Source organism: Gorilla gorilla, chromosome 14 (genome assembly GCF_029281585.2).
Source record: "Gorilla gorilla gorilla isolate KB3781 chromosome 14, NHGRI_mGorGor1-v2.1_pri, whole genome shotgun sequence".
NCBI lineage: Eukaryota > Metazoa > Chordata > Mammalia > Primates > Hominidae > Gorilla > Gorilla gorilla.
In genome coordinates, this window is record NC_073238.2 from 39,150,900 (window position 1) to 39,178,755 (window position 27,856).

Consider the following 27,856-nt stretch of genomic DNA (forward strand, 5'->3'; position numbering starts at 1 on the left):
TTTTTTCCACCTCCTCACCAGATTACTACTTGTATTCTGTTTTTCTAGCCATTTTAGGATAGGCATGAAGTGGCATATCACTGTAGACTTGATATGCTTGTCCTGGTGATTAGTATTGTTGAGCATCTTTTCATGTGCCTATTGGATATATATATATATATTTTGAGAAATCCCTTCAAATCTACTCCCCATTTTTATTTGAGTTATTTATCTTTTTATTGTTGAGCTATAACAGTTCTTTATGCATGCAAGTACCTTATCAAATATATGATTGCAAATATTTCCTTTTATTCTGTGGGTTGTCTTTTCACATTAATGGATTTGAGAGCGTCTCGCTATATTGCCCAGGCTGGTCTTGAACTCCGGGGCTCAAGCAGCCCTCTTGCCTTTTTGCAGAGTAGCTGGAAGTAAAGGCATGGACCACCACACCCAGCTTTCTTTTCATTTTTTTGATAGTGTCCTTTTAAGTACCAAAGTTTTTAATTTTGATGAAGTCCAATTTATCTGTTTTTTTTTCTTTTGTCACTTGGGCTTTTTGGTGTAGGAAGAGTTTTAGTACATAAACCTTTGTAATTTATGAAAATAACATAACCTTATTGTAAATTGCCTATTACTTAATTAAGTTTAACAAATTTCAACAGTGGCTGATCACTTTTTGCTGAATTTTCCTAGGTTCAAACTTTTTTTTTGTCTACCAGTTTGAAATGTTAAATAGTAATAAATTAACCTACAAATTTGAATATGATGGTTTTACTTAAGATAATTACCATATTCTTGAAGAATAAGAACTTTTTATAAAGATATTGCTTGTATTTGCAGAAAAACGTGCACCACATTTTTATACACATTTGCTTTTAACAATTGCTGGGTGCTGCGATCTTCCTGGGAATCATGTAACTGTAGTATTCCTTTGCTTTCATACGGCTTAAGAGAAAGCACACCTTTTTGATGATTTTAACTTAAATTTTCTTTTAGCATTTCATGTATTATTTTAGTTTTTATTAGAAGTACTTATTCTTAAATACTGCAAAAACGTATAAAAGGAAAAAGGATCTGTTCCTCATTCTGCACCTCAAACACCCCAGCCCTCATTAGTGGCAGTTATTATTGACTATTCTTCTAGATTTGTATGTATATGTGTAGATAATATGCACATCAATAAACATTCATGCATTTTTTTGCACAAAATACTTTTTGAAATTAGAGGACAAAAGAATACTAAAGATCTTTGATTATCATCACATTTTGGTCCTACTGTAACAAAATCATTTGATGGTATTCAGTATTTAAGAGAGCTTGCTTTCTGCTAATTGAAAGGTAAATTGGCGCCATCATGAATTTTTATAATGTAATAGATTTTTGTCCTTATTCTGAAATTTGAATTTTTCTGTGGTGGTTTAGGAATTGCTTTCGGCTGAAACAGACACTCCTCTTTTACCACCGTATTTGTCTTCATCTCTGCCTTCCCCAGGAGAACTCTATGCTGTTCAAGTTAAGCACGTTGTCTCACCTAATGAAGTATGTGATCTAAATGATTAGTTGGTGATTAAAAACATAACAAGCTGTCTTGGTCTTAAGCACTAGAAGTGACTCTTCACTTCTCTATTTTCCTGATTTCAAATGTTGCAAATTCGTGACCTCTAGTTTGCCCCACCCTATAATATCCTCTTCAGATATTTGTCAATGTTTAAGGCAAGTGTTTTTTAAGGACCTACTGGGTTCCTGGTGTTGTGCTGCTTTATTCAATGTTATGCTTACATCTGATATTTAGATTTTTAAGGTGGAACCGTTTCTACCTATGAAATCTTAAACATCTCACTTCCCTTCCTCTTCCTGCACAGAACTCTTCCACTTAACCACCTGGCTGACACCGTGTTCCACTTACTATGTTTGTCTGCCTCCCCTTAGGGTATAGCTCCATGTTGTTCATTGAGGTATCCCCAGAACCTAGAATAGTGCCTGATAAATACTAGGCACCCGGTGAATATTGAATGAATGTGTGAATAAAGGCACTAAAAGTTCAATTACATGTCCTTGGCTAACAAAGAGAGGAAGAAATAAGTAGCTTCAGCAGCTCCTTCAGCCTTTTACACAGTAAGCCATTCTCTCACAGGCAGGGCAAGGATTTGCTTTCTAATTTCATCAGAGAGCAGAGTAAGTAGCATGTTATGCTCTATATAGTTGCTAAACAACTATTGCTGGTTTTGGTAATTTTGCTTATTTATTGCTGCATCACAATTTACCCCTAAACTTAGCAGCTTAATACAAACACACATGAGGGTCAGGAATCTGGGAGCTGGTGAGTTAAGCACTCTAGCTCAGGCTCTCAGGAGGTTGCAATCATGATGTTGGCAGGGGCTGCAGAAACCACTTTTGAAAAGACTCACTCACATGGCACCACCTGGAAGGCTGTGTTTCCTGCCCGTGGCCTCTCCAGTTGTCTGCTTGCAGCATGGCTATGGCTTCCTGGCGCATGAAATCCCTGGCAGAGTTCTACCAAGACAGAAGCTACATGTCCTTGTAAGCCAGTCTCAGGAGTCACACACTGTCACTGCAGTTGTGGTTTTTGTTTGTTTGTTTTTTGAGATAGGGGTCACGTTTTGTCATCCAGGCTGGAGAGTGCAGTGACATAAACATAGCTCACTGAAGCCTTAATTTCCCAGGCTCAACCATTCCTCCTGCCTCAGGCTCCCGAGCAGCTGGGCCCACAGGCATGTACTACCATGCCCAGCTAATTTTTTTTTTTTTTTTTTTGAGACGGAGCCTCGCTCTGTCGCCCAGGCTGGAGTGCAGTGGTGCGATCTCAGCTCACTGCAGGCTCCACTTCCCGGGTTCACACCATTCTCCCACCTCAGCCTCCAGAGTAGCTGGGACTACAGGCGGCTGCCACCACGCGCGGCTAATTTTTGTTTTTGTATTTTTAGTAGAGACGAGGTTTCACCCTGTTAAGCCAGGATGGTCTCGATCTCCTGACCTCGTGATTCACCCTGCCGCGGCCTCCAAAAGTGCTGGGATTACAGGTGTGAGCCACCGCGCCCGGCCTAATTTTTTTGATTTTTAGTAGAGATGAGGTCTCACTGTGTTGCTCAGGCTGGTCTTGAACTCATGAACTCAAGCGATCCTCCCACCTCAGCCTTCCAAAGTGCTGGGATTATAGGCATGAGCCTCCATGCCCGGCCTAATCATGTTCTCTTGATTACAAGATAAGTGTGGTAGGATGTGGGAAGGAATAGGAGGTGAATATCAGGAGGTGTAGGGGTCTCTGGGAGCATCGCTGGAGGCTGTCTGCTACAGTAATTTTGTCCACATACGTGAATTCTTGACATTCCAGAATCTGAAAGTTTTCCTTTCATTCTCCCCACTTAGGTGTATATTTGCCTTGATTCTATAGAAACTTGTAACCAGTCTAACCAGCATAGTGACACAGATGATAGTGGAGTCAGCGGGGAATCAGAATCCGAGAGCCTTGATGAAGCACTGCAGAGGGTTAATGAGAAGGTAGAGGCGCTTCCTCCTCTGACGGATTTTAGAACAGGTATACTTACTATATTTGAATGAAACAGGATACTTAATAAAACTTGGATTTTGTTTTAATGGGCTGATGACCTTGGGCTATCTCTAATGTTGATATTTTCCTCATATTCACTTTACATGCATGATTTCCTGTAATCCTCAAGATACCCAGAAGATGACTTCTTTCTCATTTTCTAGATAAGGAAGGTGAACTAAGAGATGCTAAGTAAACTCCCTTGGGGAACACTTTCACGTTCCACAAATAAGACAGCGTTGGAAAATTGCATAAAGATTATTTTCTAAGTTTGAGGTTATCAGTAGCTGAAATTGCAAGAGTTGTCATTCAGACCTTAATGGTCATCATTTAAATTACAAGCCACCTACAATTATAATCTTGAGGTGGAGGCTCAAAGTATGACCTGTTCTGTCAAGACAGGTCAGATTTCTACTCTTTTATCTTTTCAGTCCATTCTTCCCATCTTTATTAAATATGTGTGATTCTCCTCTGAGGAAAATGTATCTAGTTATTGCGGTATGTGATGCATAGAGATGTATTTATTCTTGATATTTTAGCAAAGGAAAAACACACATCAGCTTAATGTCTTACCTGTAGTCAGTGTTTTGTTTGTTTGTTTTTTTGAGACAGAGTCTCGTTTTGTTGCCCAAGCTGGAGTGCAGTGACGTGATCTTGGCTCACTGCAACCTCCTGCTCCCGGGTTTAAGCGATTCTCCTGCCTCAGCCTCCCAAGTAGTTGGGATTACAGATGCATGCCACCACACCCAGCCAATTTTTGTATTTTTAGTAGAGATGGGGTTTCCCCGTGTTAGCCAGGCTGGTGTCAAGCTCCTGACCTCAAGTGAACCGCCCACCTTGACCAAAATGCTGGGCTTATAGGCATGAGCCAACTTGCCCAGCCCTTTTTTTTTTTTTTTTTTTTTTTTTTTTTTTTTGAAGATGAGTCTTGCTCTGGTGCCCAGGCTGGAGTGCAGTGGTGCTATCTCATCTCACTGCACCCTCTGTCTCCTGGGTTCAAGCAGTTCTCTTGCCTCAGCATCCCGAATAGCTGTGATTATAGGCATGCGCCACCACGCCCAGCTAATTTTTGTATTTTTAGTAGAGACAGGGTTTCACTATCTTGGCCAGTCTGGTCTCGAATTCCTGACCTCGTGACCCGCCCGCCTTGGCCTCCTGAAGTGCTGGGATTACAGGCGTGAGCCACCGTGCCCCGCCTAGATGAGATTCTTGTTTTATTGATGACTTTTTCTTTTTTTTTTTTTTTTTTGAAGACGGAGTTTCACTCTTGTTGCCCAGGCTGGAGTGCAGTGGTGCAATCTTGGCTCACCGCAACCTTTGCCTCCCGGGTTCAAACGATTCTTCTGCCTCAGCCTACCAAGTAGCTGGAATTACAGGCATGCATCACCTCGCCTGTCTAATTTTATATTTTTAGTAGAGACGGGATTTCTCCATGTTGGTCAGGCTGGTCTCGAACTCCTGACCTCAGATGATCTGCCCACCTCGGCCTCCCAAAGTGCTGGGATTACAGATGTGAGCCTCCGTGCCTAGCCCTGATGAGTTTATATATGCAAGAAATTGTCTATAACTCTTTAATTAAAATTGCTTGAAATAAAAATCTTTATTCATTAGTGAAGTATTTTAATGCCACTTGCCCACAAGTAGAATTCTCTGTGAAATTACACAGAAAGCATATGACATAAGGAAGTAGAACAAGATGGGAAACTGAGGCGCATGCCATCACTCTGAAATCTAAGGATGTACGAAGGGAAGTATATACCGTACTAATTTTTCCACCGTTTAACTCAAGCCTAGCACTCATTGGTACACTTTTTTTTTTTTACTGAGTATTTGCTTGTATCAGGTACCATGTTAGGAATACAAACATCAGTTCTGCACTCAAGAACAGGTGCTCTAAGCAGAGAAGAGACATGTAAACCAAGTAGAGTATGAAAAGAATAGCTCTTCTTAAAGGAGTGTGCGTAATGCTGTAGGATCACAGGGAAAGCAGTGATCAGTTACTAGGGCTTTGTTGGTCATGTTGGAGCTGGGCTTTGAAAGAAGAATGATAACTGCTCAAGGTGATGAATACCCTAAAAACTGTCAGAATGTGTTCCCGATGTTTATGATAAACATCATAAAAAGAAGGGCTCAGGAAAACTTTAGATGAGCGGGAACAGCCATGAACTAAATAGAGGGATCAAAGTTTTAAGTAATCCTGTTTAGGTGACTCATTGAGGAAATGTGGTAGAAGTTGTTTGGGAGAACAAACAACTGAAGAAGCCTGTACATTGTAATAAGGACTTGATATTACAGGCAGTTAAGGTGTACCATTAAAGAATTTTAAATAAGAGCAATGTAATTGAATTTTTAAAAATTTAATTCTGGTGGTCCCATAGCAAATGAAAGGACAGAATGGAAGGCAGGAACAGCAAATATTTACATCCTTTGCCAAAGATGATGGCCCACGCTAGAAGAGACTAGGGGAGTATCAGAAGTTGGGGCAGTGGCAATATGAGCTACTAAGTCTTAGGAATACAAGAACTAGCAACTCTGGGAATGGGAGAAATGCCTTTCTTTGAAGCTTAATCCTTAGGAATTAGTGAACAAAGGCTTATAAAATATGAACAGAAAAAGAGAAGCCAACATAAGACCAACTGTTCAATATTTAATTCTGGATTGTGAGCCTATATTTGTTACATTTACTTCTTTGTACTTTTCTGTATTAAACATTTTTTGATACATAATTGTGTATGTTTATGGGGTACATGTGATATTACATGCATAGAATGTGTAATTATCAAGACAGTATTTAGGGTATTCATCACCTCGAGCAGTTATTTCTATGTGTTGGAAACATTTCAAGACTTCTAGTTAATCTGAAATATACAATCCATTGTTGTTAACTAGGCACCCTACTCTGCTCTCAAATATTAGAACTTATTCCTTCCAACTATATGTTTGTACCTATCAACCAACCTCTCTTCATCCCCCCACCCCAAACACATGTATATGTGCCTTTCATGGCCTCATGTAACTAACCATTAATCTCCTTGTTATCTTCATGAGATCCACTTCTTTAGCTCTCATATGAGTGAGAACATGCGATATTTGTCTTTCTGTGCTTGTCTTATCTTAGTTAATATAATGATCCATCCATGTTGCTGCAAATAACAGGATTCCATTCTTTTTTATGGCCAAATAGTATTCCATTGTGTATATAATCACCACATTTTCTTTATCCATTCATCTGTTGATGGACACCTGGGTTGATTCCATATCTTGGCTATTGTGAATAGTGCTGCAACAAACATGGGGTGCAAGTAGCCCTTTGATATGCAGATTTCCTTTGGATTAAAAAAATTAATGAAAGACAATATGATTTTTTCCCTTTTTCTGTCTTTCCAGAAATGCCTTGCCTTGCAGAATACGATGATGGCTTATGGTATAGAGCGAAGATTGTTGCCATTAAAGAATTTAATCCTTTGTCTATCTTAGTACAATTTGTTGATTATGGATCAACTGCAAAGCTGACATTAAACAGGTTAAAAATAAATGTCGGGGTGTTGAATTAGATTTCTTTTTTTTAAATAGTTTTCTTATTGAGAATATTTTTGCCTCTTTTAAAAGAAAAGGGTTATTCTAAGGCTGTTTATAAATTAGGAATTTTTATCGTGTTAAAGTATACATAAAATTTACCATTGTAGCTTTTTTTTTTTTTTTAGATGAGTCTTGCTCTGTTGCCCAGGCTGGAGTGCAGTGGCGCAATCTTGGCTCACTGCAACCTCCGCCTCCCAGGTTCAAGTGATTCTCCTGCCTCAGCCTCCCTAGTAGCTGGAATTACAGGTGCCCGCCACCATCCCGGCTAATTTTTTTTGTATTTTTAGTAGAGATGGGGTTTTGCCATGTTGGCCAGGCTAGTCTCAAACTCCTGACCTCAGGTGATCCCCCGCCTCAGCCTCCCAAAGTGCTGGGATTACAGGCGTCAGCCACCACACTTGGCCCATTTTAGTTATTTTTAGGTATAGTAACTAATTGGCATTAAATACATTCGCAAGGTTATACAACTATCACCACTTTCCATTTGCAGAACAATTTTGTTATTCCAAACAGAAACCCTGCACCTGTTAAGTAATAGGATCACAGTCCATTCTCACCCAGTCCCTAGTAACCCATAGTCTACTGTCTCTGAACTTGCCTGTTCTGGGTACCTCATATAAGTAAATTCATACAGTATTTGTCCTTTTGTGTCTGGCTTATTTCAATAGCATAATTTTTAAAGATTCATTCATGTTGTAGCATGTGTCAGAATCTGCTTCTTAAGGCTGAATAATATTCCTTATATATATGAGGGGTCTTCAAAAAGTTCATGGAAAATGCATACTATGAAAAAAACTGCATGGATTTCAAAATTTTTTCACCAAAATAAATTTGTACTAACTTGTTCTAACATGTCTGAACAGGATCTAGTTTGAGGCACTAAAAAGGATAAGTGCAACGTGAATTCTACTCAAATTGAAACAACAACAAACATCAAATTTATGGTGAAGCTTGGGTGGAGGAATGGTGATATCATTTTTGCTTTATAAAAAGTTTATGGAAACAATGCCCCAAAGAAAGCAGTTTACAAATGGATAGCTTGTTTTATGAAGGGATAAGATGATGTTGAAGATGAAGCCCATAGCAGTAGTCCTTCCCCATCAATTTGTGAGGAAAAAAAAGTTAATCTTGTTCATGCCCTAATTGAAGAGGACTGACAACAGCAGAAATAATAGCCACCACCAAAGACATTTCAGTTGGTTCAGCTTATACAATGCTGACTGAAAGAGTTGAGCAAACTCTCCACTCAATGGGTGCCAAACCTGTTGGACCCAGATCAGCTGCAGATAGGAGCACAGCTTTCAATGGAAACTGTAGACAAGCAAGATCAAGACCCTGAAGCATTTCTTCAAAGAACTGTAATTGCAGAGGAAGCATGACTTTCCCAGTGTGATCCTAAAGGCAGAGCACAGTGAAAGCAAGAGGCGGAAGTGGTCCAGTCAAAAGTGGACCAGCCAAGAGCAAAGGTCACGGCAACAATTTTTTTACGATGCTCAAGGCATTTTGCTTGCCGGCTTTCTGGAAAGCCAAAGAATGACAACATCTTCTTCTTTTGAGTGTTTGAGAAAGTTAGCAGAAGCTTTAGCAGGAAAACGCCTGGGAAAGCTTCACCAGAGAGTCCTTCACCACCACAGTGCTCCTGCTCATTCCTCTCATCAAACAACGGCAATTTTGCAAGAGTTTTACCTAAATCATTAGGCATCCACTTTACAGTTCTGATTTGGCCCTTTCTAACTTGTTTTTTGTTTCCTAATCTTACAAAGTATTTAAAGGGCGCCCATTTTTGTCCAGTTAATAATGTAAGAAAGATCACATTGACATGGTTATATTCCCAGGACCCTCAGTTCTTAAGGGATGGAATAAAGGGTTGTTACCATAGCTTACAAATGTGTCATGATCTTGATGGAACTTATGTTGAGAAATAAAGTTTACATTTTTTATTTTCATCTTAATTTCATTTTTCCATGAACTTTTTGAAGCCCTCTCATACAGTATATACTACATCTTATTTATCCCTTCCCTGGAAGGTGGAACTTGGGTTGCTCCCCGCTTTTGGGTCCTGTGAATAATGCTTCTGCGAACATGGGTATACATTTATCTCTTTGAGTACCTTCTTTCAATTATTTTGGGTATATACCCAGAAATGGAACTGCTGGATCATATGGTCTATGCTTAATTTTTGAGGAACCTCCATGCTGTTTCCCATAGTGGCTGCGCCATTTTACATTCTCACTAAGAGTGCGCAAAGGTTCCAATTCCTGCATATCCTCACCAGCACTTGTAATTTTGTTGTTTTGTAATAGCCATTCTAGTAGGTGTGAGGTGGAATCTCACTTTGGATTTGATTTGCATTTCCCTAATGATTAGTGATGTGGAACATCCTGTCACGTGCTTGTTGGTCATTCGTAGATCTTTAGAGTAATGTCCATGTTTATGTATATTTTCTCCCATTCTGTAGGTTGCCTTTTTGTTCTGTTGTGTCCTTTGATACGCAGAAGTTAATTTTTTTAGGAAGTCCATTTTATCTGATTTTTCTCATTTCCTATGCTTTTGGTATCGTATCCAAAAAAATCACTGCAAAATCCAATGTTATGAAGCGTTTCCCCTATGTTTTCTTCTAAGAATTGGATAGTTTCAGCTGGAAGAGAATTTTAATTTAAGAATTTCTTTTGTGACAGACTGTGCCAAATTCCTTCTCATCTTATGCGGTATCCAGCTCGAGCCATAAAGGTTCTCCTGGCAGGGTTTAAACCTCCCTTAAGGGATCTAGGGGAGACAAGAATACCATATTGTCCCAAATGGAGCATGGAGGCACTGTGGGCTATGATAGACTGTCTTCAAGGAAAACAACTCTATGCTGTGTCCATGGTAAGTGTCTCAAGTAGCCAAAATTATTGTAAAGCTATTTCTGTGTCGATACTTTGTAAAGTGTTTGTTTCTATGCAGTGTCTACACGCGAGATTATACTAAAGCATATACAGCTATATAGGATATAGTTTATATGTATAGCTTTATACATACATATAAAGCTTAATTTTGAGGCTTGTTAAAATGTCTTAGTTTATATTTAACAAACTGCTTACCCCTGTGGTGATATAAAATATCATTTATGTAACTAATAAAATGCTCAAGATGAGTATCCCATAATTAACTTAAATGGGGAAACAAATATGCAAACAAGTATGAGGTTGAATGAAATAAGTACTATAACAGAGCTATAGCTAACTTTGTGGGTGGGGGAAGTGTAAGAAGAAATGATTATTTGCATCTGGAGAGGACAGGAAAGGGTGTTTGAGCTGCTACTTAGAAGCCACTCAAGTATTTAATTGAATAAGTAAAACAGGAATGTGGCATTTCACCTGCATCCTAAAAGAAGAGTGGGAAAGAATGGTAGTTCTGCTCATTATAGAAAGGCTTGAATTGTACTAATTGTACTAATCTCATAATTGTACTACTTTTGAATTATTTGGTGTAGTAGAACCTGTGTCAAAAGGTCAACTAAAAAACTCCAGACTGCATTTAATGTAAATGTTTTCTTCTTGAAGGCTCAGCATGTCACAGTAGCCCACAGGCAGAATCTGGCCTGTACCTTGTTTTATTTAGCACACAGTGTTTTAAAGTTGGAAATTTTACCCAAAAAGGCTGTATTTCTGGCCCTGATTAGATATTCTAAAAACTAGGAATCCTGGGTCTCCCCATCCCCCTGAAATGGCAGTCAGCTGAAAGTGTAGCCACAGCCCCTTAGATAGGTACATGTGATGTTCAGTTCACCTAGTCCTCACTGCTGGTGTGCAGCTCAACCTGCTTCCCTCCTTTGTGATTCCTGCCTGGTGCCATGATTTGGGGATTCCTGACACACTGGCTGTGACAAAAATGAGCTCATAATCAGTCAGCATGGTTCCTGGAAAGTGCTGTTTGAAAACCTGTGTATATATGCTATTGCATGTGCAGAGTGGTATGAATAGCTCATACAGGGTTTCTCTCAACCCAGTGAAAAAAGGGCAAGTATGTCTTATAGATAGGTATTTTTTCACTTCTCTAATATTCAGAATTTTGTCAGTATATAAGGATAAGCAGAACCATAGGATATATGAGAGGATTTATTACGGGAATTGGCTCACACAGTCAAAGGTGAAGTCCTATGATAGCTGTCTGCAAGCTGGAGAACCAGAGAAGCTGGTAGCGTGGCTCAGTCTGGAGGCCTCAGAACTAGGGAAGCTGACAATGCAGCTGCTAGTCCAAGGCCAAAGAGCCCCTGGGAGGTCACTGGTGCAAGTTCTACAGTCCAAAAACCAAAGAATCTGGAGGCTGATGTCCGAGGGCAAGAGGAGAAAAGGTGTCCCCCACTCAGGAAGGAAAGGAGAGCAGAGAACCCCCTTTCTGCCTGTTTGTCTCCCAGCCAGCTGGATGTCCCCTGCCCACATAGAGAGTGGGTCTTCCTCTCTGTCCACTGATTTAGCATCAGTCTCCTCTGAAAACACCCTCACAGACACACCTAGAAATGCTTCACCAGCCATTGAGGCATCCCTCAATCCAGCCAAGTTAACAACTAATATTAACCATCACAGTCAGTTTATGCATAAAGGTATAATGCTTTGTGTGGAATGCAAATGAACTGTAACAAGGGATGGTGGTGACAAAGCCCACTGGCTTCATTTAGGAAGACCTTGTGAGAAGGAATTTAAAGAGAGCAAAAGAATGGAAAGAATGGGATTTTGCAGGAAACCACTACAGATGCCTTTTGGAAGCATAGAGCATAAATTATCAATAGGCCCCTGAGAACGCCTTTTCACACCCTTGTGAATGGCCAGATATGAGAGGGAAAAGGCAGCAAAGACATTACTGTTTTCTTGACAACTGTATCTTTTAATTTTAGGCTCCAGCACCAGAACAGATAGTGACATTATATGACGATGAACAGCATCCAGTTCATATGCCATTAGTAGAAATGGGGCTTGCAGATAAAGATGAATAAGTGCCTAAGTGTAAGTTCTCATTCTCTTCATAGCATAAAGCATGGGACTAGTGGAGATTAATGCTAGATTGATCAGAAAAGCACCCATGGATTTTCCTTGATTTCTCAAAGGAATGACAGCAACGCTCCACCAGATTTCTTCATAGGCCCTTCTCACCTATTCAGCACTAGTATCAAAGAGGTCCCCTATCTGTAAGGATGCTTGGATGGGCTGTCATGACTCTGACAGTACTAGGGTTCATAGGGAGAGCAGGAGAGAGTGGCCACTGTAAATAATTTTAAGCACATAAATATCTGCTAAGCACATAGAACTACTGAGCAGTCACCGTCCTCATACCATGTACTTACATGGGTAGCCAGCTAACTTTTTATCTTGTCCATAAGAAATGATTTAGCTAGACTTGAACATTTACATTAAGCAAAGGTTTAAAATAACACATTTTGTTTTTCAGGTATACAGTGCAGAGCATCTATAGAAGCCTAGAAGAATTCTGTTATGTTTAGACTATGTCTTATCTTTAGACTATTATTTCAGGCTTAATTTTCCTAACTTGTTCAGCACTAGTGCTTTACCTCTCATTTTTAATTGAACTGTTAGGAATTGTGTGGGGAAAAAAAGTAAATAAATGTTCGCTTCCAAACATTTGCTTGTTTCATTTTACCATAATTTCAAAATGAAATAGCTAAGACACATGAAAAAAATTTAGTTCATTTTATATACCTAATGATTCAGCTTAAGACATTAGTACAAAAAGGCTTCTCCCAAGTACATTCCCCCTGCCTTCTGTAGAAGTGTATTAGTCTCTTCTTATACTGCTATAAAGAACTGCCTGCGACTGGGTAATTTAGAAAGGAAAGAGGTTTAATTGACTCAGTTCCACATGGCTGGGGAGGCCTCAGGAAACTTACAAACATGGCAGAAGGGGAAGGGGAAGCAAGTCACCTTCTTCACAAGGTGGCAGGAGGGAGAAATGCAAAGGGGGGAAACGCCCCTTATAAAACCATCAGATCTTGTGAGAACTCACTATCATGAGAACAGCCTGGGGAAACCACCCCCGTGATCTGATCACCTCCCACGAGGTCCCTCCTCCAACACGTGGGGATTACAATTTGAGATTTTGGGTGGGAACACAGCCAAAGCATATTAAGAGGTGAACACTACTGTTATGATTTGGTGTTTATCATTCATATAAATGTCTTTATAGTTTTACTACATATGAATGCATCCATAAATGACATGGTATTTTTTAATGTATCTGCTGTCACACAATTTTTATTTTCTATTTTATTTGCTCTTTAATCCATGTTGGTATGTATAACTCTATTCACTTTTACTGCTATATCTGTGTACATAATGTATCCTGATATTCCATTACCAGTTTTTTTTCTCATAAATATTCCTCTTTAGGAGCCTTGTATACATGAGCGGTTTTCTAGTACATATACAGTGATGGAATTTGCTGGGCCATGGGGTTGCTTTTTGACTTTTACAATTATTTCACAACTACTTTTTTGCTTTCTAAACAGTAATTCTACCAATTTATCCCACCACCAGTTGTCTGAGTTCCTTGCCGGCACTTGGTGTCGCCAGACTTTTGCCAGACTGTGATATTAGTAAGAAAAGGTATCTCATCAGTGCATATCTCATTGAATATGCATTCACTGGTTTATTAGCTAGTGACCATTCTGTCACTTGTTTATTGCTTGTTCAAATAGTTTGTCCATTTTTCTATTGAATTATTTGCAATTTTCTTACTGATTTGTAGAAACAATGTATTCTAGTCATCCTTGATCAGTTGTTTGTCTTCTAATTTGGGGCTTGCCTTTCCCATTTTGTAATATCATCATTTGACAGAAATGTTCGTTCATTTATCAACATTTTTTTTTTTTTCCTTTGAGACAGAGTCCCACTCAGGCTGGAGTGCAGTGGCATGGTCTCAGTTCACTGCAACCTCTACCTCCTGGGTTCAAGCGATTGTCCTACCTCCCAAGTAGCTGGGATTACAGGCATGCACCACCACACCCGGCTAATTTTTGTATTTTTAGTAGAGACGGGGTTTCACCATGTTGGCCAGGCTGGTCTCGAACTCCTGACCTCAAGTGATCTGCCAACTTTGGCCTCCCAAAGTGCTGGGATTACAGGTGTGAGCCACCATGCCTGGCCTATCAACCTTTTCCTTTAAGGTTTGTGTTTTTTGTCTCATTTAAAAATCCTTACCTCTCCTGAGATATCTCTAGAATATATCATATCTGTAGATATCTATATATAGGTATATTCTATAGATATCTCAGGAGAGGTAAGGATATATAGATATATAGCTATATAGATATCTATCTAGATTACATAGCTATCGATAGATAATCTAGATAGATATATCTAGATAATCTAGATTATATATATATCTAGATATATACTCTATATAGATATATCTATTCTAGATATATAGATATATCTATATAGATTATAGATATCTATATAGATTATAGATATCTATATAGATTATCTAGGTATATAGATATATCTATCTATATAGATTAGGTATATAGATATATCTATCTATATAGATTATCTAGGTATATAGATATATCTATCTATATAGATTATCTATATCACTTGAGGTCAGGAGTTTGAGACCAGCCTGGCCAACATGGTGAAACCCCGTCTCTATATATCTAGATATCTATATAGCTATCTATCTATATAGAGATATCTATATAGATATATAGATACATCTGTACTTCTTCAAAAAGTTTTATTTTTCATATTCAGTTAAGTCACCTGGAATTGATAGATTTCATTAACAACAAAACCTGATTCATAGTATATGTATGTGACAGGTAAGGTCTATCTAGACCAATCTGTAATTATTATATAAATTTACAAGTAAGTGACTTGCCCATCCTTCAGGGACATCTTGCTTCCATGAGGCTACAGTAATCTCACTGTGGTAACATCAGGGTAGCTGTGGTCCATGGGTTAACACTGGCTAGTCATCGTTCATGCCCCCCCTCCACTCTCAAGTGTCCCATTTTGAGACATTACAAAGTCAGCCTTGTTATAACTGCTTTCTCTTCACCATGATTACTACCTGTTGTGTGTGACCTATTTCTATTCATTCACTGTTGTAACTTCCCATTCTGTTATAATAATTAATGATCCTCTGTAGTAGATCAAATGCTCTAATTTTGGTACTAACTGAACATAGTAATATTTTGGCTACAGAGACACGTGTTTACTCCTTGAGTACACTTTCTGTACAAGTCCAGTGCTCTATGGCTGATGTGTCTGTGGGACATCTAGGTGATGTACTTCCTGCACTTCTTGGTTTTTATAGCCATTTCTAACCAATAAACACACCCACTTACTGTAAAAACCTGCACACAATTTCTAAACAGTAAAAATGCTTTCCTTAGTCTGTTGAAAGACAGGGTAGTGAATTATAAATGAGAGCTATCATTGCATTTCAAAGAATATAAAAATGAAGATGCCACAGGGTAAACTTTTATTTTAGAATCCAATCTTTTCCCCACACACACAATAAATTAAACAGAATCCACAGTAAATGTACATTTTTTAACATAAAAAAATCAGTTACTGTTACTTCATGATCACATGAGGATTGTCACAGCTCCGTGTCCATTAGCACATTACCCTCCTTGTCCTTAACTCTTATCCGACCGGATCTGTACTTCGTTTCTTGATGACCGTTTCCATATACGGTTTTAACAGTGCCATCTGGGTATTCCCGTCTCTTGAACTGGGCAGTATGTAGTTCTCTTTGGCCATTATTAAACTCTATGAGTTTGTTGCCATCACTGTAAAATTTAAAATATAATTTCTTAAAAAAAAAAATAGAAAATAGACAACAGAAAAACTACTGCAAAGTAGCCTTTTGATTCTGGCAGCTACTTCTGGAGAAGTAGCTTGGTTATCCCTATACAATTGTAACTTTCTACAGTGTTTCTGCTTCATGGTGATAGTTCCAATTATCAGATTAGCATTGTTTTAATCATTTATATTTTCATCACAAAATGCTTAGTAACTTTTTTCAACTTGTGTTCTTCCTTTTGGTTGTTATATTAAACTGGACCCTTCTTTCACTAATTTAAAAACCATCTGAGTGTTTGCTCTGTATCAGGTGGGGAAGAGAGTTAGTTAGTTATTCCTGGGAAGGGGCATGATCAGACTTAAAATCTGTTTTGAAAGAATGGAACAAAAAAGGAGAATGTGAAAAATAATTCACATCAAGTTGACTGCTTGACATGCCTGTGGGGCATTCATTCAAACTGAACCCCCTAATACGGGTGTCGCATATCATCAGAAACGCAAGGCTGGGGCACCTTCTGAGCACAGATGAACAGGTGTCACACTGAGTGGTTTTTCTGTGAACACAATGGTGCCATACCGTTGTACTCTGACAATTGTACCATCTGGGAAAATGCTTTCTTCTTGTCCATCAGGAAATAAGTTTTTAACAGTCTGGTCAGGAAACGTGATTTCTTTTCTTCCATCTGGGTAATGTTTTTCTGTTTAAAAAGTTACAGTAAATATTTTTTGAAGGAAGGGAAGAATTTAATGAGAGGGTGGAGCAAGTTTGTACCTATTTGTCCACTTGAGAAATGTAAGACTTCCAGTCCCTCCGGGTACGTCGTGTGAGTGGTCTGGGCAGCTGCGTAGTAGTAGATCTGTAAAGACACACAGTCAGTCTGCCTTTTCTCCAGAGATGGTTAAACTATGGAGGAAAACACCTCTGGAAACATACCACTCTTTGGTCTGGCATGACCTGCTTCACGTCACCATTAAAGAAAGTGACAGTGATGGTCTTCCCATCTGCACTCACTTCCTTTTGAGTTCCATTGGGAAACAGTATAACATGGCACCCATTCTTATAAACCTTTTCCACCTAAAAAACCAACACAAGATTATCACCTAAGATTTTCTCCTGACCAAAATATGCCTAATTCTCCTCCCAACTGCCTACTTTGAAATTTTTTGTAATAAAATGTAAAACATTCCCTCAAAAGATCCTTTATTTCATCAGGAGTAGCAAACTCGTGATTTTCTGATTTTCTCATTCCTTTTCCATGTATTAGCTGGAATTTACCTAAAAAAAACCTTCCCTTAACAATTTGTTACCCTAAAGTAGACGTTGTACAGGAAAGTCTAACTACTACTTTGACTGTTGTTCTTTGTCCTCCTCTCATTCCTCAAGGATAGCACTCTAACCCTTATAATTTCAATAGAAATGGACCAGATCAGGTATTTGAAAAGTAAATTTTCCATAAACCTGAGGAAAAAATTCCCTCATCACCTCTAACCTGTATATATCCCTTTCTTCCTCATTCCCTTTAGCTGGAACCCCCAGGCAGTTTTCCCACTAAGAAACTTTCCTAAGCATAAGAATAAAACTGCGCTGGCTGGAGATGAGGAGAGAGGCCCCTGACTCAGGATCAGTATAAGAAAGGCTGCAAGAAAGGAAGACCTAGAATGAACAGAAGCTTTTAAGAAGTGCCAAGGATTACAAAGGCTTTGGAGTAAGAACAAAGATCATACAGAGATTGTATGCCGCCTTTTGCTGAATCTCTGAACGAGAAATGGCAACTAAAGGCATCTTGTCCAAAGAGCCCTTATTTTAGATTCTATGTGTTTCAACTATTTTAACCCATGTTTATTTTTTATAGAATTCATTATTTCAAAAACATTTTTTAACCTTTCCATCAGGATGACTGATTTCTCCCTGTATGTCTTGGTCTTCCTCCTCCTCTTTATATTCAGGATCTGGGAAGTTCAGTGGTTCAAGTGGCTCCCTGGGAGAGGCAGCCTGTAAGCACAACACATTTCAAGCAGCTAAAACCTACTCTTACTTCCAAAGCCAGATTCTGATATAGGGTTCTAGGACTAGTGTTTACAAAATATAACATTTATAATGTTAAGTCAAAACTCTCTTTTACACGTGGTTTAGAAACATAAGTCTATTAACAAATTGATTTCAAGCCTAAGTAATGTATGTTTGAATATATAAAAATATTTACTTGTCCCTTATCCAAATTGCCTAAATCACGAGGAGGTGCAGACTTGGATCTTCGAGGTGGATTGCCTATTAGAATAAAATTGTCAAGAGTTAGATTTAATATTTAATTGAAAATTTTATTAGTATGATCACACATTTCCTTAGTTCATATCCTGTGAACTGCTGTCCTTTATCCATTAGTTAAGGATGTCTTAATATTTTTCTTTACTAATTTGTAGTTCTCCGACACAGGTACTTAAGTCCTAGATGTCCAAGAAAGACAGTATCTTGTCTCAGAGTTTACAATCCTGGGGAAGAGACAGGTGATGAAACAGCCTGACAGACAGACCCAAATGTATTTCAGAGACAATCACAAGGTGTAAGGTGCAGATAAAAGAGGCATCTAAGACCTGTGGAATTTGGCTTCACCAAATAACTGGGTATTTAGTTAAAACATAAATGCCCTTGTGGCTATGGTATAAACTTTTTGTAATATGTCCAGCACACCAATCAATCACATACTGTACCAGCAACATATACATTACAAAATAAACACGCCCCCACCAACAACAAAGTGAGGTGAATCTCTAAAAATACACTGAAGTGCCAGTATTTTCATCCTATGTGCCAATGGATCATATTGTAAACACTCAACTTGGAAGGGTCTCGAGCAAGTGCCAGAATCTGACCTACATGTTAAAAAGTGTAACGGAGCTGGATGTTACGGGAGAATGGCCTGAAGGAGGAGAGCAGAGGCAGGTGGTCAGCCAACAAGCTGCTGGGCGTGTGAGGCGGCTGTGCTGTGCCTGTGAGACAGGAATGGTTCCATTACACCATGGGAAATCACTGATTTATAGGTCCCAAACTGCCACACATCAGCAATTTCATATGATTCAATGTAACTAATAGATCCAGAAAATAACATCAGAGGGATCAGTCTAGGGACTACTGGGAGTGGATGGTGAAGGATAACAGAAAAAGTACTGGGAGTACACAGTGGTTTAGGCTTGAGCAAAGGGGCAGATGGCAGACAAGGCTCTGGGGATAGCAGGAGTGCTCTGTTTGGGATGACACAAGAATGTCATGCTTCACCCCCACAGGTTATGTGTGCAAACTAAACTATAACTAAAGCTGTGTGACATCGTTTCTCATAACCACCTTTAGAGAAAAGACTAGAATATTATTCCCATTTTATGGCAAGAAAACCAAGGCTAAGTGGTTAAATAACCCACTAAGGTTGTCAACTAATAAAAGGCAGAACCAGGATTCAAACCCACTATATATCAAGTTTAATTCTTCCCAGGCTGATTATGAACTAACATTAACTTGAACCCCCAAAGTATCTACCAACTGGGCAGGATAACGAGAGGTGACCGTGGGCATAGACAGGCTCCAGGTGCAAGCACACTGTCTAGAGGACTGTGTGAACCCACCTTAAAAATACCTACAACAGGAAACTGGGGACAGTGGAAGCTAGGGAATACACAGTGCTGGAATAGCTGGGTAGATACTAGGGGAGGGATGTTTATGACCCCAAGATAGGGAAAGAATTAAGAAGCACTGCCCAAAGGGAAAAACTGAAATTGAACTACTTTAAGAATTTAGGTTCATCAAAAGATGATACTATAAAGAGCAAAAAGACAAGCCATGAACTAGGAGAAGATACTGATTTGCAATTTATGTAGATTATAAGTATACCACTTATACCAGGGGGCCCCAAACCCCACGGTATACCGGTCTGTGGCCTGTAGGAACTGGGCCACACAGCAGCAGATGAGCAGCGGGTGGGCGAGCCAGCAAAGCTTCATCTGTATTTGCAGCAGCTCCCCATCACTCGCATTACCACCTGAGCTCCACCTCCTGTCAGATCAGCAGCGGCATTAGATTCTCATAGGAGCAAGAACCCTATTGTGAACTGCATATGCGAGGGATCCAGGTTGCACGCTCCTTAGAGTATCTAATGCCTGATGATCTGTCACTGTCTCCCATCACCCCCAGATGGGACCATCTAATTGCAGGAAAACAAGCTCAGGGCTCCCCCTGATTCTACATTATGGTGAGTTGTATAATTATCTCATTATACATTACAATGTAATAATATTAGAATTAAAGTGCACAATAAATTTAATGTGCTGAATCATCCCAAAGCCATCCCCCTTACCCCAGTCCGTGGAAAAATTGTCTTCCACAAAATTGGTCCCTGATGCCAAAAAGGTTGGGGACTGCTAATGTATACTACCAAAGTGAGCACATGCTGTTGGAAAAATGGCACCAACAGACTTGCTCAGTGCAGAGTTGCTGCAAGTCTTCTGTCTGCAAAAACCACAGTTTGTGTGAGGCGCAGTAAAGCAGAGCATGAGAAAATGAGAGTGCCATCAAGAAAAGCCACGGGCTCCACAGAGGGCAGTTCCGGGCTGCCACTCATCTATGTCTTTACGTAGGTGGTGGTAACCCGAGTATTTGCTTTCTAATTGTCAAACTGCATATATCTTTACTAAATTTATTTCACAAAAATAATTTTTTAAAATTCCAGATTAAAAACTCAAGATGTGAATGCAAAAGCGCATAGAAGAAAATGGTGTACTTGTGGCCTGAGGATTGAGAAGAATTAAAGTCACGAAAACCAAAAACTATTTTAAAAGACTAGTAAATTCAACATTACAAGGAAAAACATACATTAAAAAAAACACAAACTGAAAAGCCAAACCCAGACTGGGAGAAAATATTAGCAGTGCTTGTAACTGACAAAGGATTACTATGCGGAATAATTAACTTTATAAGGAGAAACACACACACACACATCCAAAATTTTAAATGGACAAAGGAAATGAACAGGTAGTTCACAAAAGGGGAACCTCAAATGCTGACTAAATGTAAGAAAACATGCTTACAGGGCCTTACCAGCTCACGGAATCAACCACCATTTTACATCAACTGGCCAAAATGTTAAAAGTCTGGCCAGATCAAGTGTTTGCAAGTATGAAGAGCATACTCTGCTGAGAGTAAAAAAAAAACTGGTACAACCATGTTGCAGAGCAAAGGGAAAACCTCCAGCTGACATGGCCTGGCATCTTACTCTTCATATATATCCTAGAGAAGCCACAGAATCAAGACACGCTCTGCAGCCCTATTCATTATCATGCAAACCTAATTGCCCATCACCAGGAATGCTGAACTGTGGAAGTATACAATGCAATCTACATAGCTATTAAAATCAATCGACTGGAGTTTTTATGTGTTAAGATGGGTAAGTCATACAGTATTGAGAGAAAAAAACAAATTGCAGAAGGACACACAGAATATGAAACAATACTACAGGGTGAGTGTCCCTTATCAGAAATGCTTGGGAACAGTATTGCAGATCTCCATTTTTTTTTTTCAAGTTTTGGAATATCTGCAAGTACTTATTGGTTGAGCATCCTTAATCCACATTCAAAATGCTCCAATGAATGTTTCCTTTGAGCATCATGCTTGCCCTCAAAAAGTTTCAGATTTGGGATGCTCGACCAGTATAACAATTTATGAACGCAACAAGGTAAAATAATTTAAAACCGAAGCACGGACCATTATCAGGGTAGAAATTAACTGGCGGAATAAGATGATGCACAGGAGCTTCAATTACATTTATTAATTCAAATTCATTCAAATGTTCAAAAACATTTATTAAGAAGTGTTTTATTAAGTTGGGTATATAAATGGTTTATTCCTTACATTCTGAAATGTTTTATAAAAAGATCATGCAGCCTCTTACCTTGCATTGGAAGATAATTTTTCTTGTATTTTTCTACCTGGGTTCCTGAAGAAATCTGACTGTTTTGAAATCGAACAGATGTGTTCTATAGTATAAGAGATAATTTTTTATTTAAAATGAGTGTTAGTCTATTAATACACTAAGTGAAACTAATAAAACTCAGCTACTGCTAAGAATGCTGTGGGTTTTGTTTATTCATATTGTTTTCATTTATACAACAGGCCAAAGCAAACAAGCTGTTATCTAGGAATCACTGCGCGCGTGCACACACACACGCGCGCGCGCTCCTTTTGACAAACATTCATTCAAGTTAGGACACAGTAGGCAAGGTAACCTGAACCATCTCCTCTGACCATTACAGAGCAGACGAGGAGCACACAGGCCCTTCAGCTCATGGTGTTCGAGGACAAAGCCTCTCCTGGGTGCTCCCCACTCCCACTCCCACTGGGACAGTCCAGCTGAGCCCAGTTCTCCGAGACCACCACTGAGCACTCCCCATGAGGATGAGGTGGGGTGAGTCCTCTCTGCACCCCACCTCCATTTCTGGCCAAATCAAGCCCCAATACTACTTGCCCCAGCCCCCTCCATGTCCGTCCCTGCCAGGAGATGATGCTTCCAGTGCCGTCCTTCTTGGTGTCCTACCTCAGCTCCACACCCCAATGGTCAACCCTAGAACTTGTCATTATCAATACTATCAACATCTGCAATTATCAATAACCACAAAATTATTAATTTCAAAGCATTCTACTTAGAAAGATCCAGAAGGTAGGGCATTCTACAAAGCAATCAGCCTGGTCTCTTCAAAAGTTAATGCAATTTAATAAAATGCTAAAGCATTTAGGGGTGAATTGCCATGATTCCTACAAGTACCTTCAAATGGTTCAGTGAAACATAGACATAACTATGGCAAAATGTTCCTAGTGGTTGAATCCAAGTGGGTATCCAGGTATTAATTGTACTATTCTTTCACCTATTCTCTATTTTGGGAAGCTTTCATACTAAAAAGGTTGGGAGCGGCGGGGAGAATGCTGCTTTCTCATTACGCTCCTGTCTTTGCAGCTTATTCTGTTAATTCCCCACCCTTGACCACGCTCACAGCTGACATGACCCTGCGGGTCCTCGACCCCCAGTGCTTGCCATGTCCTGAAAGCCTCTGGGCCCACACTGTCCTCATGCAGCTAAAGTATGCTACGCAGCAGGCACTCTTGTCACACACACTGTCAGCTTCCCTTCCTCTGCTCACTTGGTGGCATTCACTTGGATGACCACAAGCTGAATAAGAAAAAAATATGTGCAATTCTCATTTTAAATTTTCAGTCTCTGACCCAGGTTGGCCCAGGTACAGCCACGAATCACTCTATTCCCCCAGCCTCTGCTTTTGTTCACAGAGATGACCTCTGGCTTTCTGCATCTCCTCCCCTCCTGCTGCCTCTGCCCTCACAGGAGCCTGGGCTATGCCTGCACCTCCCGCCTCTGGGCACAAAGGCCACAGCCTGCCCTCCATTTGCTGCCTGGACCCAGCTCCTCTCACTTCACCAAGTATGGTGCTTCTGCAATTCTTCCACTTCCTCCTGCGTCAATATTTTCCTCTCCACTGAGTCAGTCCAACCAATATACAAACACCTGTTAATTTTACCATCTTAAAAAAAAAAATTCCCCTATGGCCACTACCCTCATGTCCTTAATTTACTGCAAAACTATTAAACAAAGCTGTTATCCGCTCCCAGCCGATCAGGCTTTCCTCTTCAACACTCCAGAGAAACAGTCCTTCTCAAGGCCCACAGTTCCTTCTCCCTGGTAAACCCCATGGCCGATTTCAGTCCTCCTCTGAGTCACTGCCACACCTGACACAGGTGGTCACTCTCCTCCTTGCAGCCTTTTCTTCACTTGCTCTCAGGGCACCACACGGACTCCTGGCCTCCTGCTCTCTAGCTGCTCATCTGCTCCTCCCTGCCTACTCACAGCCCTGCTGGCCTCTCCCTGCCCGGTGCTGTATCACACACTGGGACGACCCCAGGTGTGTGTCCCCAACCGGAGCCTGTGCTGTCGTGTGCAGCTGCCTAGTCGGATCTCCTGTGTGTCTCGTAGGCATTTCAACTTCCCCTGTCCAAGCCTGAGTTCCTGGTGGCCATGTGCTCCCTTCTTGCGGTTGCTCCTAGTCAGTGGGACCTTCATGAGACCAAAACACAAAACTAAGCACAGTTGAGGCCATTCCTGACTCCTTCCTTGCTGTCACCACCAATCACACACACAGCTCAACAACAAACACAGTCTGCTTCTCTCCACCCGCCACTGCCACCCAGTCCCCCCAAGCCCTACTGCATTCCTGGTGTTGCCCATGCTATGCTCCCTTCCACCTGTTCCCAGTCTACAGCAGTCGGAGCTAAAATAAGAGGCCCGGCCACCCTTCATTCAGAGCCCTCCAGACTCCCACTCACTCAAAAAATGCCCATGTGCATGCTGCCATCTGTTAGGAATCCCATCCACCACCCACTGTCCCAGCCCACCCCGAGGGCTGGCCCACCGCTCCTCGCCCACTAATCCGATTGCCCCGTCTCAGGCCCACTCAGGTACTGCTGCAGCCTGGGGCTCCTCTGCAGGCTCAGGCGGCCACCCAGGCCACTCCTTACATGCGCTTCCCAGACCGTCCCACCCAGACGGCGATGCCACTCCACAGCCCTGCTTCTCCGAAGGTTTCGTCACCATCTCACACACCACACGTTTTATTATTTGGCTTATTACAGTCTTTCTTCCACCACTGGAATGTAAGCTTCATAAGGGCAAGGAATTTTGTCTGTTTATTGCTGTACCCCAAGCACCTAATGCAGTGCCTGGCACACCCTGGTTGTTCATAGAAATGAATGAAAGACCAATTACTTGATTAAAAAGTGTCATATGCGTGCCACTCTTGGCCAAAATCTCCCTGGTCTGTTTTAACAGAGATGATCTGACTACTGTGGCAAACCTCCTCCATAGGAATTAGAGAAATGAGTCTGCAAAGTACCCGTTTATAGCATTGCTTGAAAAATCTTTTTAGTTGTGGTAAAATAGATATCACATAAAATTCACCGTCTTCAGCATGTTTAGGTGCACACTTCAGTGGCATTAAGGATATCTGCGGTGTAGTGCAACCATCGCCCTCCATCCAGCTCCAGGACACTTTTCATCTTACAAGATGGAAACTGTCCACATTCACAGTCACTCCCCACTGCCCCCCCAGCCCCTGGCAGCTCCCATTCTACTTTCTGACTCTATGAATTTGAATGCTCAGATATTGAAGCTCCCCCTGGCCTGACACAACCCACCCGCCTCCCCGCCTACCGCAAGCTTGTCCTTCTTCTCCACCTCGAGGCTGCTCTCTATGGCTTCTGCTCTCTTCCAGGCATCCAGTCGGAATCTTTCCATCACTTTTATTTCTTCCCGGAGGTCTGTGTTCTCTCTGACTAACATTTCTATCTGGCTTCTGAGACGGCTGTGTGTACTTGACCATTTGGTTTCCTTTCTTTTCAAATCTTCCCGTAAATCTGCTATTTGCTGTTTTAAAGTCTCTCAAAAAAAAAAAAAAAAAAAAAAAAGCATTACTACATTACCAGAATTAAAACAATAGAAGAATAGAGACCCAGCAATGAAACAGAATAGCCAGCAAGAAAGGGAAGGCTTAGTCAACAGACGACATTCTAAGACGAATGTCGTGGTTTTCAGCGGCGGGAGGAGGGGATCAGAGTCTCACCGCAGACCATCAGCAAAACTAATTCCAGAAGCCAGGAGAAAGGAAGGCAGACAGCACATGGGAGCTGACAGCAGAAAACTGCCAAGAGGTAGGAAAGACCTCACCTGAGCTATTAACTGAAAGGGATCCAGGGGGGAGATCCCAAAAAGAAGAAATGCAATAGGAACTCATGAATAACTGAAGGAAGAGTAGAGCTAAAGAATAAAAGATTCCAAAGTCAAAACTACCTGCCCTGAAAACTATCTGAAACTCATGAGAAGAAATAAATTTCCAGAAAAATTAGTGGTTTTAGATAGACTAAAATAAGGGAAGAATATGCTGGAAATGTCTAGAAGCAATTCGAGATCACGTGCAGCTGCAAGTGATAGGGACTGACCTAGAGTCGAGGAAGGAGCAGGGCACCGAAGCCCATCAGTGGTGAGGCAGCAGGCGCGGCCCGGCCCATGCCCCTGCACCTCAGTAATCCCTGCGGCAGCCACATGGCAGCCTAGTGAGGATGGAGAGGACATCCGGGCCCCACCACAGAGGGCGTGGACTTTGGATTGGGTGACATCAAGGTTCACATCCAAGTTTTCTGACTTGAATGCTTAAAACAAGGTAAGGTCCACAACCTCCATGAACATCAGGTTTCCCATTTGTGAGATGGATTATGACCAATAAATGAAAAATTTCTGGTAAGCACTTTTATCATGCAGGAATATGGATTTAATACAAAAATGGTAAAATACAAGTCTAAATGGGTTCAGAATTCAAGAGCAATTAATATTTACAAAATATCTGTTATCAGGCACTGTCACAGGCCCTTATTATACTAAGAACAAAGCTCCACTTCATGAGGCTCACTCTGCCGGGGACAGTGGGAGGGTGATGGGAGAGTGGCTGGGGCAGGTGAGGGGGTGACGGGAGAGTGGCCAGGGCAGGTAAGGTGGCGGGGCCGTGTGGGGAGGAAGGATGACACGTGCTGGGTGTCACTGAACAGAGGGGGAGGCAGCGCGTGTGGGAAGCAACAGGAGGGTGCCTGGCACAGTGCCAGCACAAGGGACCAGCGCAGGTGACAAGTAAATGGCAGGAGGACTGGCCAGGGACAGGAAGGGGAAAAAAGGCCCAGTCACATAGGGACTGAGGTTCTTGGAGGAAGGAAAGCAGAGGCATATGGACGTGTCTGAGCGAAGGGGATCCGTTGTCACCTGGAGCGACGCCACAGGGACGGGGTAAGAGCGGAGGCCAAGCCGCCAGCAAGTCATTAACCCAGAGGTGGCAACTGGAATCTGAGTGGACTTTCTGTCAGAACAGCAAGGAATGGAAGAGCAAGAGAAGCCTCGAGAATGATTCGAGGCCTCTGGCCCAAGCACAGGGGAAGACGGCACCAGGATGGACACTGGCAGACGGCCGCGATGAGGCCTGGGGGTTCACAGTTGGGGTGTGCACAGGGGCTCCACAGGGGCCGTGTCAGTGCCATAGAATGACCGGAGGCCGCGCTGCAGGGCGTGTGGCGAAAACAGCTGGTGAGATTTGGAGATCCAGGCACAGTGAATATGGGCAAGGCTTTTAAGGAGTTTTGCTGCAAAGGAAAACAGGGCTGTGGGGTTGAGTGAGTTTTGTTTAAAGAAATGCCAGCCGGCGGTAAGGATGGGAAGGCTGGGGGCAGAACGCGCGGTGGAGACAGAAGGCGGAGGCGGAGGGTGGGCTCCGTGGGCGGGACACGGGGATGGACTGGGTGGAGGATGACACGCCCTCGGGGTGCAGAGGGAGGGAGAGGCGGCAGCCAGCCAGCGGAGACCCTGGGGATGGGGGAGAGGAAGAGAGGGGAGCCCCTAGGCTGGGGGACTGGTGAGGGTCCAGACCCAGACGGACGGCAGAGGAGCCGGGAGGGGAGACGGGCAGGAGGAAACGACCTGCGGGGTGAAGCCAGCAGGCCTGGCTGGCGGGTGGGATCCGGGGCTGGGGCGCAGACTTCCAGCGCAGCGCGAAAGCTCAGAGGCAAGGCCTCCACGTCCCGCGGGCAAGGCTCAGGCAGAGGCAGCTGCCAGGTCCCGGTGAGCACGGCTGAGAGCCAGCGCCGTGAAAACGGGAAGAAAGCGCAGAAGCCAGGGCAGGGAAGGCCGAGGGTACTCCGCACCTGCGGAAGGCGCAGCCGGCTCTGTCAACCTCCACAGGCTCTACGCTCAGAGCAGCCCCGGAGGAGCCCGGCTCCTTGCAGCGCAGTAGATGCCAGACCCCGAGCAGGTTTAAAAAAGAAAGCCAAGGCCGGGTGTGGTGGCTC

The 27,856-nt window shown here is 41.8% G+C and overlaps 2 protein-coding genes across 25 annotated transcripts in view; one reads left to right on the plus strand and one right to left on the minus strand.

Annotated features, from left to right (window-relative positions):
• The window catches only part of RNF17 (ring finger protein 17), a 140,816-nt gene extending 118,950 nt beyond the window's left edge, over nt 1-21,866 (plus strand). For 10 of the 12 annotated variants that reach the window (XM_063697201.1, XM_063697202.1, XM_031001261.3 and 7 more), the window contains 6 exons: nt 1,402-1,518; nt 3,367-3,535; nt 6,935-7,070; nt 9,805-9,994; nt 12,003-12,111; nt 12,554-12,744. In XM_063697201.1, coding sequence (XP_063553271.1) covers nt 1,402-1,518; nt 3,367-3,535; nt 6,935-7,070; nt 9,805-9,994; nt 12,003-12,101 — 711 coding nt within the window. In that variant the 3' untranslated portion in view covers nt 12,102-12,111; nt 12,554-12,744. Of the gene's footprint in view, nt 1-1,401; nt 1,519-3,366; nt 3,536-6,934; nt 7,071-9,804; nt 9,995-12,002; nt 12,112-12,553; nt 12,745-20,645 lie in introns of those variants that run through there. The other 2 variants (XM_055359691.2, XM_055359692.2) reach the window with 1 other exon arrangement.
• The window catches only part of CPAP (centrosome assembly and centriole elongation protein), a 58,955-nt gene continuing 46,686 nt past the window's right edge, over nt 15,588-27,856 (minus strand). For 8 of the 13 annotated variants that reach the window (XM_019039809.4, XM_055359698.2, XM_063697205.1 and 5 more), the window contains 8 exons: nt 25,185-25,409; nt 21,864-21,948; nt 18,135-18,199; nt 17,813-17,923; nt 16,865-17,005; nt 16,703-16,787; nt 16,508-16,628; nt 15,588-15,917 (listed from right to left, as the gene is read on the minus strand). In XM_019039809.4, the coding sequence (XP_018895354.4) occupies nt 15,725-15,917; nt 16,508-16,628; nt 16,703-16,787; nt 16,865-17,005; nt 17,813-17,923; nt 18,135-18,199; nt 21,864-21,948; nt 25,185-25,409 (1,026 nt within the window). In that variant the 3' untranslated portion in view covers nt 15,588-15,724. Of the gene's footprint in view, nt 15,918-16,507; nt 16,629-16,702; nt 16,788-16,864; nt 17,006-17,810; nt 17,924-18,134; nt 18,919-21,863; nt 21,949-22,030; nt 24,033-25,184; nt 25,410-27,856 lie in introns of those variants that run through there. The other 5 variants (XM_055359699.2, XR_010130504.1, XM_063697206.1 and 2 more) reach the window with 5 other exon arrangements.